The following is a 16822-nucleotide window of genomic DNA, read 5'->3' on the forward strand; positions in this document are numbered from 1 at the left end:
AGCGAACTAACCATAACATCACAACCCAAGCTACAAATCTACTCTAAAACCTTAGATATAATGCTGAGTCTGTATAAGGCTCTGATCAGACCATATTTGGAACATTGTGAGCAGTTTTAGGCTCCGTATCTGAGGAAGGATGTGCTGGCATTGGAAGGGGTCCAGAGGAGGTTTGCAAGAATGATCCCAAGGCTGAAGAGTTTGTCATATGAGTGGTTGAGGACTTTGGGTTGGTACTCAATGGAGTTTGGAAGGATGAGGGGGCATCTCATTGAAACTGACAGAATAGTGAGAGGCCTGAATACAGTGGACATAGAGATGTTTCCATTCATAAGAGAGACTAGGAACTGAGCGCACAGCCTCAGAACGAATGGGCAACCCTTTAGAATTGAGGTGAGGAATTTCTTCAGCCAGAACATGGTGAATCTGTGGAACTCATTGCCGCAGAAGGCTGTAAAGGCCAATCATTGAGTGTATTTATGACAGAGATAGATAGGTTCTTGGTTGGTAAGGCATCAAGGGTTACAGGGAGAAGGCAGGAGAATGGGGTTGAGAAGTATATCAGCCATGATCAAATGGTGGAACAGAGTTGATAGGCTGAATGACCTAATTCTGCTCCTATAGCTTATGATCTTAAGGATTTGTCCTTATTTTTGTGAACAGAACCAATCTGGGCAGTTCTCCACATTATTGAGTACATGCCAGTGTTGTAGCTATACTGGAGCACCTTAGCTAGGGATATGGCAAATTCTGGAGCACGTCTTCTGTATTGTTGCCATAATGTTGTCAGACCCCATAGCTTTTGCAGTATCCAGCGCCCTCTTGAACATGGAGTAAACCGAATTGGCTGCAGGCTGGTATGTAAGATCCTGGGCCCTCAGGAGTTCAAGATGGATCATCTACCTGGCATGTATGCCTGAAGATGGATGTAAGTGTTTTAACCTTGTTTTTTGCACTGATGTGCTTGATAGCCCCACTGAAGATTGGGATGTTTGTGGAACATCCTTCTCCTGTTAATTGTCTAACTGTTCATGGATATTGTTACCCCTGTGTTATGACCAAGATTGTAACAGTACACTGTCTTTCTCTAGAGATAGTAGGAACTGCAGATGCTGGAGAATCCGAGACAACAAGGTGCAGGGCTGGATGAACACAGCAGGCCAAGCAGCACCATAGGAGCAGAGAGGCTGACGTTTCGGGCCTAGACCCTTCATCAGAAATGGAGATGTCTAGGCCCGAAACGTCAGCCTCTCTGCTCCTATGATACTGTCTTTCTCTAGTTGTGCTGGTATTGCAGCATATGGACATAAACCTATTCAGTTACAGAAGAGTCACAAATTACATTGAACATCATGCAACCATCCCCCACCTCTGACCACATGATAGGGTGAAGGTCATTGATGAAGCTGATGAAGCAGCTGAAGATGGTGATGTCCTTGAACTGACTTGATTTTTTTATCTGGTTCCACTGTTCCAATGTCACAATATAAATTTAATTTAGTATTGTTGAAAAAAGAAAACCTTTGTCACTAGCCAAGTGGTTTGGTGAATTGCTACAACCAGTTTTGAGCAAGTTTCCCACATATTTGATGAAGATTTCTTTCACGTTTGCCAAGACATACGGAATTTGCATATCAATAGCAATTGTAGTATCCATGTGCTCTTTTAACAAATTTATTTTCACTGGTCAATGTATGCTTTCAGACTTGCTTTATCAGAATTTCATAACTAGGACCTGAGCCATTTGTTCACCATGCAAGTTTGATGCCAAAATAGAACACATCAAAGCCAACTTGTAGGATAATGACTACTTTGATCAGATCATTTCTCACACTATGTCATGCAAACTCACAATTTTGCAGCTGTTTTACGTGAGAACTGGTGGACACTGGTGCAATCAACAAGGCCACATCAACAGCAAGTTGCTCAAGGAACTTCGGCTCAGAGCTGATGAGCTGAAGTCTGATGCCACACACAGACTGCTGTGTATTATTTTGGTCCCCGTACCTAAGAAAGGATGTCTTTGCATTGGATTTCAAAACAGATTCATCAGGCTGACTCCTGGATGTAGGGGTTAGCTTATCAAAACTAGCTAACAGGCTAGGCCTTTGTTCATTAGTGTTTCAAAGAATGAGGGGTGATCTTATTGAAATGTACAAGATTCTGAGCGGGCTTGGCAGGGTAGATGTTGAAAAGATATTTCTACTAATGAAGGAGTCTCAAACAAGAGAACATAATTACAGAAAAAGGGGACACCGATTTAAAATTGAGATGCGAAGGAATTTCTTCTCCCAAAGGTTAGTGAATGTATGGAAATCTCTTATCCCAGAGAGCTAGAGAAGCTAGATCACTGAAAGTGGGCTGGCAAGGTTGTTAGCAGTGCTGCCTCACAGCGCCAGGGACCCAGGATCAATTCTACTCTTAGGCAAATGAGTGGAGTTTGCACATTTTCCGTGTCTGTGTGGGTTTCCTCCCACAGTCCAAAGATGAGTAGATTAAGTGTATTAGCCATGGGAAATGCAGTGTTACAGGGATAAGGTAGGGCGATGGGTCAGTGTGACTTGTTGGACCAAATGGCCTGCTTCCACACTGTAGGGATTCTATGATTCACTGAAAGTATTTAAAGAGAGGTACATATATTTTTGAAATAGGAGGAGCCCTCAAGATCATGTTGAATAGTAGGACATAGCTTATCCTGCACCTATTTTCTTATGTAAGGTACACACAATGGAAAACAAGAAAAAAAGACTTTCCTCACTTTGAGAAAATAAAAATAAACTCATTTGGTCATTAACTCTGAGTTCTAGAAAGCACAAAGGATAAGGTTTGAGATGTTCAGATACTTGTTGGCTTGACATTCTGGCATATATAGATGAGCTTCATCAAATAGAGGCAATTATTTCTGGATCTTGACAGACAGTTCCTTGGGGAACACGGTATCGAAAAGCCAATCTTCAAGAGGACGATCAGGATTGACAACGAGGTTTTTCCAAAAACAGGAGAACTGACATTCAGCAGACTGGTCCAAAGTATATTCAAAGCAAAGCACAGCAACCTGACAGTCATAAACTGGACAGGGATCATCAGTAAACAAGCATTTATCACAAATGTAACTGCAAGAAGCAACTGTATCCAAAATCTTTAAAAATCAAGTCCATAAAAATTATTAAATATTATGCCATCATAGGCATATGCTGCTTCCACTGTTGGCATGTAAGCAGTCTTGTGTCGTCGCTTCACTAGGTTGATCTCTCATTTTTAGGTTTGCTTCGTGCTGCTTTCAGCACACCCTTCTGCAGTCTCCTTTGAATCAAGGTTAATCTACCTGGAAGGAAATGGTAGACTTGGGATAATGCAGAGCCATGAGGTTAGATTGTGAATGAGTTAAATTCTACTCCTGATGGCCCAATTTTGAGTTGCTAGATCCGTTTGAAGTCTGCATGGTGATAGGCTACACAACACAATGGTCTCAACAATGACTGTGCAGTGATCATTCCTACTAATACTATCATGGACAGATGCATCTGCTGTAGATGTGAGAATGACTTCAGTGAATTACTGCTCCAGGTCTGTATTCTTCATTATTCAGTTTCACTTTGAATAATGTTTCATGATGACTTTCATCCACAGTATGGCTTTGTGGAGAAGGGGTTCACTTGAAAAATCCGGGTCCTTTCTCACAACAGAACTGACCAATTCTTCTCAGGCCATCATTCTCCAGGGTCAACCAAAATTCTAACACATTGTAAAAGAGGGTGGTAAATGTCACTGCCCACCAACAAAAGGAGTCAAAAGTCAGTATGTAACAAGGTTAAAGTTCTAGACTTAATTTCAGACGGGATTCACATCTGAAAAGCCACTTTCTTAAAATGGCAATCCCACTTTGAGAAGCCACAAGAATAGCTATTGTAAGCAGTCGTTTTTCAGGCTATGCAGTAAATGGTGTGGGGTTCACAGTTCTGAAGCTAAAGCAGCTGGTGGTCTCTGACTTGAAGTGATGTGGTTGACAAAACTGGAAAGGGCTTTTGACTCAATCATAGCCAATGTCATGACTTGTCTTATGTTCTCTTTTGTTCTTTATTTATTTACAGAAATCCTGTTGCAGAATCTTCACTGAAGAACTTAGTCTTCGGTTTAAAGGGAGAAGTGAGGCCAATAAAAAGACCAAGGCCTGAAGACCACTCAGTAAAGGATGTCTGTTCACTTTGATGATCCAATCTAACCCATTTCAATTCTTCTTCTAATGCAAGTTATAAATTGAATCAAATGCTAACCTAGAAAATTATAGCATATAACTAAACGTCCAACCTTGAAAGAGATTATTAATTATTTTATGTAACTAGAAATTGGTAATTAAAAAGTTGAAATGCACAGTAAATAACAGGCTTTGGAAATGATGTTAAACAATGCAGAAATAAACTGCAAGGGTACATGTCAGAAGTAGGAAATGTTTTCAAACTAATTAATTCAAAACAGGCCAAGCTGGATTGAGCCACACTCCACAAGATCAGACGTCTGATTATCCCAATGGACCAGCTGACTCCAAGAATTTATAACCCCTACCTGTGTCAGCTTTAGAGACCTTAGCCTGACTGTACAATGTGACGGGCAATTTTAATCCAGTACTTGGATAAGTCTATAGTATAAAACTTACACCAACTTTGCACAAACAGGCCATAGCAATCTGACTGGCCAAAAATCGTTGCTCTCAAATATTGCAAGTACCAGTGCAATAAGGGGGAATCTGAGGTTTAGGTCTGAGGCACATTGTGTTATTCGATTGCACAATCTTTAACCTTTATACATTGTGTCTGACCTGGGAATACAATATCTAAAATAGGGCAATATTTTATTCTCCAGCACCCCTCAATTTAAAGGAGAATTTTTGATTTATTTTTGGAACTTGCATGGTTTTATTAGTCACGCTATCTTATTTATGACTTATGCAGTACTCTGTAAAAGCACGATGTCATATCAGTGTTGATTTAGACTATCACCTCAATAAAATCTTGTATACACACACTTACATTAAACACAATTTTTTTGTTAAGGTTAATATTTAACTCATGGGCATTTTACTTGGTGACCTTACCCTCAAAGCTGACAGTCTTACTTAAAAAATTTAAATATTTATTATAAGAAGGTTTATAACTTTAACTTAGTGGACATTTGCTTTTAAAATGGTTGTTCATATCCAGGGTTAGCAGGATAGAAACCAACACACCAAGACAACTACCTTTCCGTAAATAGCCGGGAGTTTGAGTGAGAGAGATTTTTGATTGATTGATTGATTTATTGATTGTCACATGTACCGAAATACAGTGAAAAGTTTTGTTTACGAGCAGTGCAGGCAGATCATAGTAAGCAAAGGATGTACAGTTCAAAAGACTTAGATTGCACAGGGCGTGCGCTAGGAGAGATCAACATTAGCAAGATCAGCATTATTTGTGGCTAGAGAATCCATTCAACAGTCTGATAACAGCCGGGAAGAAGCTGTTCCTGAACCTCCTCTTGTACGTTCAGGCTTCAGTTTCTTCTGTCAGATGGAAGAGGTCGTAGGAGATCATTACCGGAGTGCAATGGATCTTCAATGATGTTGGCAGCCTTGCTGCAGCAGCAGGCCCTGTAAATAGACATCAGTAGATGGAAGGTTGGCTTCTGTGATGGTCTGGGCTGCGCACACCATCTTCTGTAGTTTCATTCAGTCCATGGCAGAGCAGTTGCCATACCAGGCCATTATGCACCCGTACAGTAGGCTTTTGATGGTGCAGCTGTAAAAGTTGGTGAGGAACCTTATTGACATGCCAAATTTCCTGAGCCGCTTGAGGAAGAACAGGCGTTGTCATGCCTTCTGGACTGTCACATCTACATTAGAAGTCCAGGACAGATCGTTGGTTATCATCACTCCAAGGAACTTGATGCTCCTTACCCTCTCAACCTCAGTTCCATTGATGTAGATGGGGGCATGTTCTCCTCCTTTCCTTCTGAAGTCAATGATAAAGTCTTTAGTTTTGCCAACATTGAGATACAGATTGTTTTCATTGCACCACATCACCAAGTCCTCTATCTCCCTTCTGTAGTTTGACTCATTGTTGTTAGATATCCAATTCACTACAGTGGTGTCATCAGCAAACGAATAGATGGTATGTGTTCAGAATTTGGCAACACAGTTGTAGGTGTAAAGTGAGTACAGTAGGGGGCTGAGGACGCATCCTTGGGGGGGGGGCTCTAGTGTTGAGTGTTACTGTGGAGGATGTGCAGTTTACCTATCCTCATTGATTGTGGGCTGTGGATCAGAAAGCTGAAGATCCAGTTGCAGAGGGCAGAGCTGAGACCAAAGTCACGCAGTTTTGCAATCAGTCTGGAGGGGATAATGGTGTTGAGAGTGGAGCTATAGTCAATGAGCAGGAGTCTGGTGTAGGTGTCTTTGACATCCAGATTTTCCAGGGATATGGAATCCTGTGCGGATCTGTTCAGTCAGTAAGCAAATTGTAGGGGATCGAGGCAGACTGGGAAACTGGAGTTGATGTGGGCCATAACCGACCTCTCGAAGTACTTCATGATCACCGAGGTCAGAACCACTGGGCAGTAGTCATGAAGATACACTGCATGTGTTTTCTTGGGTACGGGGATGATGGTGGTCTTCTCGAAGCAGGTGGGGACTTTGGCTTGTAGAAGGGAGAGGTTGAAGATGTTGGTGAATACCTCCACCAGTTGATCCACACAGGATCCAAGTGTTTGGCCAGGGACACTGTCCGGGCCCGTCGCTTTTCTTAGGCTGACTTCCAGGAAGACCACCTGATGTCTGAAGCAGTGTCAGAGGGAACAGGTGGGTCTGGGTTTGTCGGGCAGGCATGACCACGCCGCTGGCATTCTGCTCAAACTGAGCATAGAAAACATTGAGTGTGTGTGTCAGGGAGGGATGTGTCTTTGTCCACTATCTTGTGTTGCTTCATTTTGTATCCCGTAATGTCATTTAGGCCTCGCCATAGGTGGTGGGAGTCCGTTTGGTGGTTTTGCCTCTGAATTGGTCCAGTGCTGCTTCTTGGCATCCCTAATGGCTTTGCAGAGGTAATATCTGGATTTCCTGTATTGGTCCGAGTCACCCGACTTGAAAGCTACACGTCTGGTCTTCAGTAGGGAGTGGACTTCCTGGTTCAACCAAGGTTTACGGTTGGGGAACACTCGGATTGACTTCCTTGGTATGCAGCCCTCCACACATTTTCTAATGAAGTCCATGACTGTGGTGGCATTCCCATCTCGGTTTTCTGCTGAACACTCAAACGCGGTCCAGTCCACCAATTCCAAGCAGTCCTGGAGACAGTCTTCTGCTGCCTCAGACCAGCACTGTATTCTTTTTGTATTTTAGGATAGATAGATAAGACAAAGAATAAACAAATGTGCTAAAGCGAACATGGAATTTCAATCCAATTCTTAGCTGGGTGTACAGTATTGTGATAACTTATGCATCACAATATACATACTTTCCACTTCATTCAAAACTGTGATCTCCTGGAAGTGAAGAACCAGATAAAACTACAGACGATATACACATTTGGCATATTTTTCAATCAAGGCATAGTCAAAAATCACAGAGCAAAATACTCCTTCCAAAATAATCTATATTTAATCTATTGACATGGTTTTGTCTAATTGAGCACATAAAATACAGCAAGAGTTTGCCCTTTTCCAATCCATTCCCTGCTTGAGCAGTGTGACCTGGGCCAATCCAGGGTAGCTTTGACCATTTTTATTTTTGCATTGTATGCAGTCAAACTGTACAAAAGTCCTCAATTTTAGTAGGAATCCATCATTACAATTCAGTAGCTAACCTATTTGACAGCACTACCCTGAGACTGGAGATGTGACCTGAGAATGAGATTCAGTCATTGACTTAAGAGGTTAACTGCATATTGCTGTATGTTACCTGTCACCCTGTCCACATTACTGCTGCAAGATATCCAAATTCTTCTCTCTGAAAATTTAAACATACAGCATTTGCACTTGGTACCGACTGCAAAAGAATTCATCAGCTCATCAACGAAATGGCTTAATTAAAATACATGATGCAACTCATAAACTGACCACAGTAAACACTGGATCTGGAAGAAATAGTGGAGCAATATCGCTACATATTTCACTGCCAGATTATTCTCCTTCCTCATAAAACAATGCAAAACACTGAAGTGTATTATAGAATTTTTTCTCTCCTTGACACCTTACCCCATCATCTTTCACACATTCCAGGTGGTTTTAATCATTTGTAACTGCCAGCTCAACAGGACTCTACAAGCACTGCAGTCCAGCCAGGGAATATGACTTAATCAGCAGTTGTTAATGGCTGCACGTTGCTCAGAGCTGAATAAAAACCAAAAGAACTGCAGAATCAGAAACAAAAAAGAAATTGCTGGAAAAGTTCAGCAGGTCTGGCAGCATCTGTGGAGAGAAATCAGAATTAATGTTTTGGGTCAAGTGACCCTTTCTCAGTTCTGAGGAAGGGCCACTCGTCCCAAAATGTTAACTCTGATTTGTCTCCCCAGATGCTGCCAGACCTACTGAGCTTTTCCAGCAATTTCTGTTTTTGTTGCTCAAGGGTGAAATTTGGAGAGGCCAGCAAACTTTCAATTAATACTGTAAATTTACAAGTAGCTTCTCCTTCCACCCCACAAGAAATGATTCCTTTACAAAATTTTCTGCCTTTTTTTTGAAAACCTACACTCCAATATAAAAGATGATTTTCAAAATGGGAAGAAGGTTGAACAAAGGTAGTGAAATGACTTCATTTTCTTATTGAGGATGAACTGCTTAGTAAAAGGTTGTTCCAGACCATAACTTCATGAGCCACATAATACTGATTAAATTTTTAATGATATAACAAAGTTAAACTGTGTAAAACAGATCCATGCCACTTAAGCATAAAGTGAAATTTATATTACATCTGTACGGCTAGGTTGAGACTTTTAACTAACTAATTAAATATAAATTAAATTCATGGATGATTATAATCAAGTTATTTAACCTCTTGTGGCACAGTGATAGTGTCAATACCCCTGGACTGGGAGGCCTGGGTTCGAGTCCCATCTGCTCCAGATGTGTGTAATAAAATCACTGAGCAGGTTGATTAGAAAAATAGGTTACATCAAAAAAGTATCTCAAATATTCATTTTAAGTGCCTGCTTTTGCTCAATGGTTAGCTCTCATTCTTGACGCAGCAGATTGTGAATTTGAAACCCTTATAGACTTGGACAGTGAAACGTTGAGGGAATGCTGCACTATTGGAGGTAGTTCAACTTGTTCAGCATCAGGCATGAAACTCAGGTCCGAACTGCCTGCTCAGGTATTGGTGATATATCCACTGACACGACTGAAAGAGAAAGGAGCTCTCCTAATTCCTACTCAACATTGCTTCCTCCAACTCCACCAGTCACTCATTCAGTTAGTTCGTTGGACTGCTCTGAAAGAAAATTGGCAGTTGTTTAGTACTTTTCTTTTAAAGCACTTTAGCAGGTCCTTGTATAAAGGTAAAACTTTATTTTCCTTCTAATTAGGCTTTCAAAACAATGAGAAGGATCTTTAAGGCCATCTTTATTCATCCAGCCAGAAAGGTTCCCAACTCTCAGAACCTGGCAGCTGCTTAAATGATTTATGCACCCTTTACCTTACACCCACAAACCATTTTTAGTGTGAAGAACTTCTTGATGCTCATTCTAATGTTACCTAGTGCCAGGCTGAACTTGTCCTACTGTCACTGTTTAATTTGAAGGAGTGTTGTCGATACATCTTTTACTATCTTGTTTAATGACTCACTCAAACTCACAACATGTCCAGGAGACAGTTGCTTAGCCCAACAAGGAAGAGACCAAAGCAATAATTAATTGGGGCAATTTTTCTCTAAGCTGTATTCTTGCACAGCCTCACAGTAAACAGTGTAAACTGTAACAATGGCAATGCTAAAACATTTATCATACATTAGAGTAAACAGGTCATGGAAAAACAAAAAAGAAATGCAGGGATTGTTAGCTGGGGCATTAAAAAAGAAACCATGAATATTGATACCACTGTGTCAACCAATGAGTCGGTGTGGGTCAGGATTTGTGATTAGAATTCACAAATTTCTTAACTCATGTTTGAAACTACAGCAAATAAGCGTCCTGAGACAGCAGGACTGTTTCTCTTGCTAAGTGGAGGATAATGAAATAATTAACCATGTGCATAAAATCAATCCTAGTCATTTTAGCAGTGCAGCCTCCAGCTATGACTTACAGGGATATTACATTAACATCTCATTTTGGCCAGAGGTTGTGTTGTCACTATATGCAGCCAACAAGAATATCATTTTAGTGGGTCAAGATGCTGGTTCTACATTAAAAAGGCATGATTAAAATTTCATAAATTAATTTCTCCACTTAAAATTAAAATTCCTTCAGTGGTCTGATTGTGCCTGTTGCATCACAGCCACAGAAATCAGGAAAAGTTGGAGTTTGATCTGTTTAATGAATTGATCTCAGTCAGGGTAGCAATACAAGCCAAACAATTGGTCACAGCTCCCCCAGGGATACAACTGCAAGAGAACCAGCTATGATTCCTACTCATGACTACTACATGGCAACCCCATTAGCAAAATGTCTGTGTGCATAAATGTCAAACAAGAACAGGATCAAGCACTCTGCAGTATTTTCCACGGTCAAACACGGTGGTGAGAGGCATTGTCTAGGCATATTCATGAGGAATGGTCAACTGCTAAGATGCTGCAGATACATGGCACTGTAAGGCAGCAATTTTGAGTTCCCTAGAAAGATTTTAAAAATAATAATAGTGAGAGAATTGATATTGCAAACCTACTCCACAATCATGTCTTGGATATTCATGCAATACTGCTAGGAGGTGCTTCAAGCTTATGCGATTACTAACACACTACTATTACCATAGAAGTTCCCACATTTGCAATACAATAAATGAAGTGGTTTCACTTCCTTTCATCCTCTGCTCCCCAAGCTCAGTCTGGCTGACATTGCTTGTGCAACGCCTGAAAAGATAGCAGAAGCAGATATTTTAGTAACTTTCAAAGGGGAAACGGGCAAATATTTGAAAAAAATTCTGGGCTACAGAGAAAACCAAGAGTGTAGAACTAACTGAAACGATCTTTTGAAGAGTTAGCATAGGAGATTCCATGACACTTCAATCACAAAGATAAAGTCATTCCACCAAATGAGATATGCAACAACTAGCCATGAACAATTTCAATTAGAATACACGTTAGGACAAACACTGCTCAAAATTTCTACCTCCATCTAAATTAGCAGATTTTAAAACCATGGAGGCAAAACTCTTGCACTGAGCATTGCTTACTTTGAAATGTAAAAATGGACAACATATAAATGTAATATTTATAAAGCGTGACAAGCCTTTCAGAACAGTACATCATTTGCATCTTAAATCAAGAAAAATTCAAATACTGAAACCTCCTGGTCAATGGTCACTCCTGCAAAAAGCAGATGCTGCGCTCAGCTGACACTTCAGTCCAAAACAAGTTTTAGATTTAAAGCTTTGAAGACCCTGTTTTTAGAGATTTAAGTTGGCTGTTTCAAATCATAAATGGTTGCACCTGTCTTGATCATTGTGTGCTTTTGGTATCTCCAATCCATTAGGGTCTAGGTTCAAGACAAACACCAAAGACATTTATGAAAAGTCCAGGCTGATACACCCAGTGTAGTACTGTAAGTGTCCTACACTGTCAGAGTGCTACCTTTTGGATGAGACATTAAATTGCTATCTTAGATGGAAGTGAAAGATTTCATGCTGTTACCTCCAAGAAGGACAGGCGAGTGTTCTATGGTATCATGACTAACATTTATCCCTCAACACTGCAAAAACATGCCATCTAGTCATTATCTCATTGCTGTTTATTGGAGCTTTCAATGTGTAAATTGGTTGTTATGTTTTCCTAGTTTACCACAGTGATGATGTTTCAACAGTAGTTCACTGGTTATATAATGACAGACCTGTACTCACCAGTACTGCAGCCCTAGTGTTGCAGTGATAGATTTGCACTCCAATACTGTGTTATAGTGACAGCACAACATCCACCACTACTATACCCTTAGTGCGATACTGACAAAATCCTATACCCACCAATATAGCTTCAGTTGCTCTTTTCAAACATGATTCAAGGTCTGAAGTACATTTGTAATTGTGCAGCCAACTGTTCAGTTTCAAATGGGTACAGTGTTATCTGCAGACCACACTACCTTTAAGTAGATCTCTTCAAAGGAAACTGCTAACGAAAGAGATAACATTTCACCTGATTGTCTTGAGTGACCAAAAGCAAGATAATTGTTCGTTTCCACAAATACTGTGTCTATACAATAAGTGTTTGTTTAAAACAAGGATATGGTTGCTGTACATATATAATATATATTATTGCTTCTGACACAAAAGCTTTGCTGATCCATATTGACATTTTTCTCAAATTCAATTATATAGTCACAAGAAAAAAAATACAATTACATTCCACAGGGGACATCTCAGTGCCAGTGCAATGTCACGTCCTTCCTCATCAAGTCCTCCCAATCACTTTGGAGGCATCTCGTATTTAAAAACAACACTGAAGATTCTCCCACCAAGTCGCTCTGCCAACCAGGCATTCTTGATGACGGCAAGTTTGAGGCTTTCACAACGTAATGCAGCGTAATAGTTTGTGTGAATAGCTCGACCCATGCCTTCGATGATCACCAGGTCAGTCTTCCTCTCCCAGACCACTGTTGCCAACCCTTTGTCCAGTCGACTGAGAGAAAGAAATATGGAAGATCAGTATTAGTCTTTATAATAATTCTAACCTTTGGGTGAGAACTGACAATAGTTCGGGGTGTAAGCTGGATAAAGGCATGTCCTCCATTACCCAGAATTCATATCAACATGCAGCAAAAGTGGAGGGTAACTCCATCAGACCCATCTATGCTCATGTTATCAATGAAACAATGTGACTTCACACCCTAGCAAAACTCAATCTCATTGTGGCATCACAAGCACTTTGAGCTCCCTTCATTACACCATCTCACATAATAATTCAAACAACTGAGTAAACGAAATAAGGCCTTCAGGATTTCCCTTTAAAACAGTATTTTATACCAATTAAAATTTACATCTAACAGTGCTACACATCTGATCACCTCAGTCAGATGTCCACTTAAATCAACAAGATTTCCACAGAGAATTTAAGCCTGCCCATCTTTCTCATCTTTCACAGCCTGTGCCCTTTTATACTTTGTTTTGGGTGGGGCGAGGAGCCACGTTGCTTTTATTTGCATCTCCAGAGTGTGCTTGTATTTTTTTTGCATTGTGCTAACTGGACACGAATACAATATTTGGCATAATTTTGTCAGCTGTTCACTATCAGTGCAACTTCGCTGGTCAGGCTCTTACTAAAATGAGAAGGTTATAGTTCAAACTCCACTCCTGGGCTTCGATACATCACCACAGAACTGAAAGTTAAACAAAAGCTCTGTCTGTTTAGTTGGAGATTAAAGATCCCATTGCAAGAATGGAAAGGCACAGGGAACGCTCCCCATACCTAGATGAGCAAAGAATGTTCAATTACCAACACAAAAACAAAATTTTTCTGAAGAAGGGTACTGACCCGAAACGTCAGCTTTCCTGTCCTTTGATGCTGCCTGGCCTACTGTGTTCCTCCAGCTCCACACTGTGTTATATCTGACTCCATCATCAGCAGTTCGTACTATCTCAGAATTATTAGGCAATTTTCTCAACTGCTGATTGTGAACCTTCGCTGCACAGAAGTTGGCATTTGCAGGGTTAATCAACATAATAATATTAGGTGCAGCACTATGCAACATCCTAAGAATATGTCGCAATACTACATAAATGTGTTCTTACTGCATTTCCTGAGTACCACATATGTATACACTTCAATCCTACTGTTCAGAATACAAATTTCACCATCTTCTTAGCTTGCAGAACAATGATGCGGAAACAAATTGCTCTCAAAACCAATGCATTTTATTATAATCAACTACATCACTAACATTGGAGACAGATCCATACCCTGCAGCATTGCACTCCAATGCTATGTTTTTTAATCAAATTCTAGAGCAAAAAGTAAAATATTAGTTCAAACTTTTCAGTTCAACTGGCCTTATATGAAAATGATAAATGCAAATTTCTAAAATATTATTTTAAAAATTCACTGAAGTCACAGGTCAGATGTGGTATATACTCATGACTGACTCCATTAAGTTGACACACAATTACTGAGTGCGTGCAAGATCCTTTTCCCTTGGGAAAAGGCTTTAGAACTATTAAGGAGAGAACACAAACAAAAATAGTTCCCTCTTGTACCCCTCCCAGCAGTTATTGGCAGAAGTGACAAAAATTTACACAGTGCAAATGAGCATAAGCATAGCAGTAGAATGTTTTAAGAAGGGTAACAACTCCCCAATGATTCAGTTGCTACAGGCAACTTAGTCTCACAGACCAGAACGTCCCTGAAGTCTTGCCAGACATCTGACATCAACGGGTTCAGTAGATTCAATCCTTCAACTGGGATGGCAGTACTGGGTTATTATGAAGGAAAAATAAATAAGCCTGTGCTCAGTTCCTATTTATGCATTCAATTCTGTGCACGGGGGACACGCCATGAGAGAAAAATAGAGAAAGAGGACAAGCAACTGAGAAAGTGGGAGAAGGAAAGCAAAAGTTTGAATGTAAAAGAGAAAACAAGGCCCACATTGGCACAGTAATGGTGAGAAGATGGTACTAGGAACTGCACCAGAGTGAGAATCAAGTTCACTGAACAAGGTTCATCGGCCTGTCCCTTTATATCAATTACACTTAAATATCTACAAAGCAGCTCACAGTGGTAAAAACAAAAGTTTATTCTTGGGGTGGGGGCGTTGGTGACTGAACCATTATTGGGTAGTATGATTAAGGGCCCTTTTCAAAGAGACGCTGGGAATGACAAACAATAATCAATTAAACAAGGTCTATTTAAAAAAGATAATGAAGTAAATTACCTCAGATCTAGACAAGGTGAACTTGAGCCACTCTGAACTAATAACAGTTTATCATCCTGTAAAGCTTTCCTGCAAGAAGGAATAGGAACAGAGTAAAGCACAGTTACCAGCTCAAACATTACAACAGCTACACAGCAATTTGTTAAAGGGCCAAGGATAGTCCCTAACAGCAATAAATTCTCGATAGTCACTGCAGGGGTCCCCTTGCTTAACTTGAGCAAAAATCTGAAGAAATAGTATAAAAAGCCATTTTTATCCATGGTGCTAATGTTTTATCTTACACTTATGAAATATGGCAGAGATTCCAGCCTTAGTGTTTAAATTTCAACACTACAATTGAACAAAAAAAAATTGCTTTCAATTCTGCTCCTGTCCTACTATTGAGGTACAATTCTAGATCTATGTAGAACCTGGCTATACCCAGCTGTAAGCCTGGATGGCATTTGCCTCAAGAGGCAATTCAATGGTAGAGGTGGCACCAAATCCATATCTGGTCTTGTCCTCACTTTCCAAGCAAAGGTCAATCAACCAAATAACTGGAATCTCTGCATTTTACAGTGCAACCAACAGACTGTGTTTACCAGCTGCTCTCCGTTCCAGGATACACAGAATCATATGCCACAGAAAAAGGCCATTTGGCCCATCATACCTGTATCACCTCTTGAGAGAGATATCTTAATTAGTCCCATTTTCATTTAATAACACTGCAAATTCCTCCAAACGTTACAATGAAAATTGAAAAGGTAAAGTCTTTTTTTTAAAAATTAGTACACCTCCAGCCAATAGTAATATTCGGAATTGTATTCAAAGTAAAGGCAGGACTATGAATGCAATCCTGTCACACTGCGCACCTGATGACTGAATCCATCGCTGCAATCCTCTCTGTAACTATTGCCAACTCACTGCAGGTAACATCATTTAATGCTGGTCCTGAGTTACTGGCTAAAATGACCTGCATTTGAAGACAATTGCATCAGGCAAGCTTGGAGTGAAATCACAGACAAATCCACTGAAATAGAGTTTAGACATTTCTTGTAAAAGCCATGTAAGCAAAGCAAGACTCAGAAGCTTCCTCCATCACATTACACACTTATAGTGATGATCCAGCATCTGTAGAAGAGTGCTACTCTAAATATACAGCTGCTGACTAGCAACTGCCCTTAAAGGTTTTTGACTCTACTTAGCACATGGAATGGAGAAGGGATCAATAAGTCTGTAAAGGGGATTAGAGACAGTCTTGAAGGTAATAAGCAGCAAAACAACACAGTCACAACAAAGTAAAATCGCAACAGGCAAGCATGGAATAAGGTCTTTGGCACAGACACCTCCAGCTTAAAAGATGGTTAATATGTCACAAAAGGTAGGAGCAAATTACTGCAGATGCTAGAAATCACAGCGGGTCAGGCAGCATCCATGGAGAGACAGCAACCTAACGTTTCAAGTCTAGGTGACTCTTCATCAGAGCTGACGTGCAGTGTGGAGGGGGCAGCATTTATGAAATAGTGGGTGGAGGAGTGCTGGGCTGGGGGAGAAAGGGTGCTGATAGTGCAGATTAAATGATCAGAATGTGAGAATAGTAGAACAATGGTGTGTCTAATTGCCAAACTGGAAAGAACAGATGGTCCCACTGGAGAGGGGGGAGGGGAACAAGAACATGGTGACAGGGAATGCAACAAGTGAAGCTAAAAATATCACAAAAGGAATATGTATTTTGAATGTGATTCATTCCTATCAAAATGTTGCTTTATCATTACAGCTGGTATAGAGCATGATGAAAGTCTGTTACACACTAA

At 40.3% G+C, this 16822-nt stretch overlaps 2 protein-coding genes across 8 annotated transcripts in view; one reads left to right on the plus strand and one right to left on the minus strand.

Annotated features, from left to right (window-relative positions):
* The window catches only part of LOC109918037 (probable glutamate receptor), a 29490-nt gene extending 25112 nt beyond the window's left edge, over nt 1–4378 (plus strand). For both annotated transcript variants that reach the window (XM_048614841.1, XM_048614842.1), the window contains exon 11: nt 4092–4378. In XM_048614841.1, the coding sequence (XP_048470798.1) occupies nt 4092–4209 (118 nt within the window). In that variant the 3' untranslated portion in view covers nt 4210–4378. The remainder of the gene's footprint in view (nt 1–4091) is intronic.
* Nucleotides 4379–6150: 1772 nt separating this feature from the next.
* The window catches only part of pank4 (pantothenate kinase 4 (inactive)), a 60758-nt gene continuing 50086 nt past the window's right edge, over nt 6151–16822 (minus strand). For 3 of the 6 annotated variants that reach the window (XM_048615091.1, XM_048615090.1, XM_048615089.1), the window contains 3 exons: nt 15881–15981; nt 15030–15098; nt 7605–12784 (listed from right to left, as the gene is read on the minus strand). In XM_048615091.1, the coding sequence (XP_048471048.1) occupies nt 12571–12784; nt 15030–15098; nt 15881–15981 (384 nt within the window). In that variant the 3' untranslated portion in view covers nt 7605–12570. Of the gene's footprint in view, nt 7355–7604; nt 12785–15029; nt 15099–15880; nt 15982–16822 lie in introns of those variants that run through there. The other 3 variants (XR_007265301.1, XR_007265300.1, XR_007265302.1) reach the window with 3 other exon arrangements.

This window comes from Rhincodon typus, chromosome 31, assembly GCF_021869965.1.
Source record: "Rhincodon typus isolate 14 chromosome 31, sRhiTyp1.1, whole genome shotgun sequence".
Taxonomy (NCBI): Eukaryota; Metazoa; Chordata; class Chondrichthyes; order Orectolobiformes; family Rhincodontidae; genus Rhincodon; species Rhincodon typus.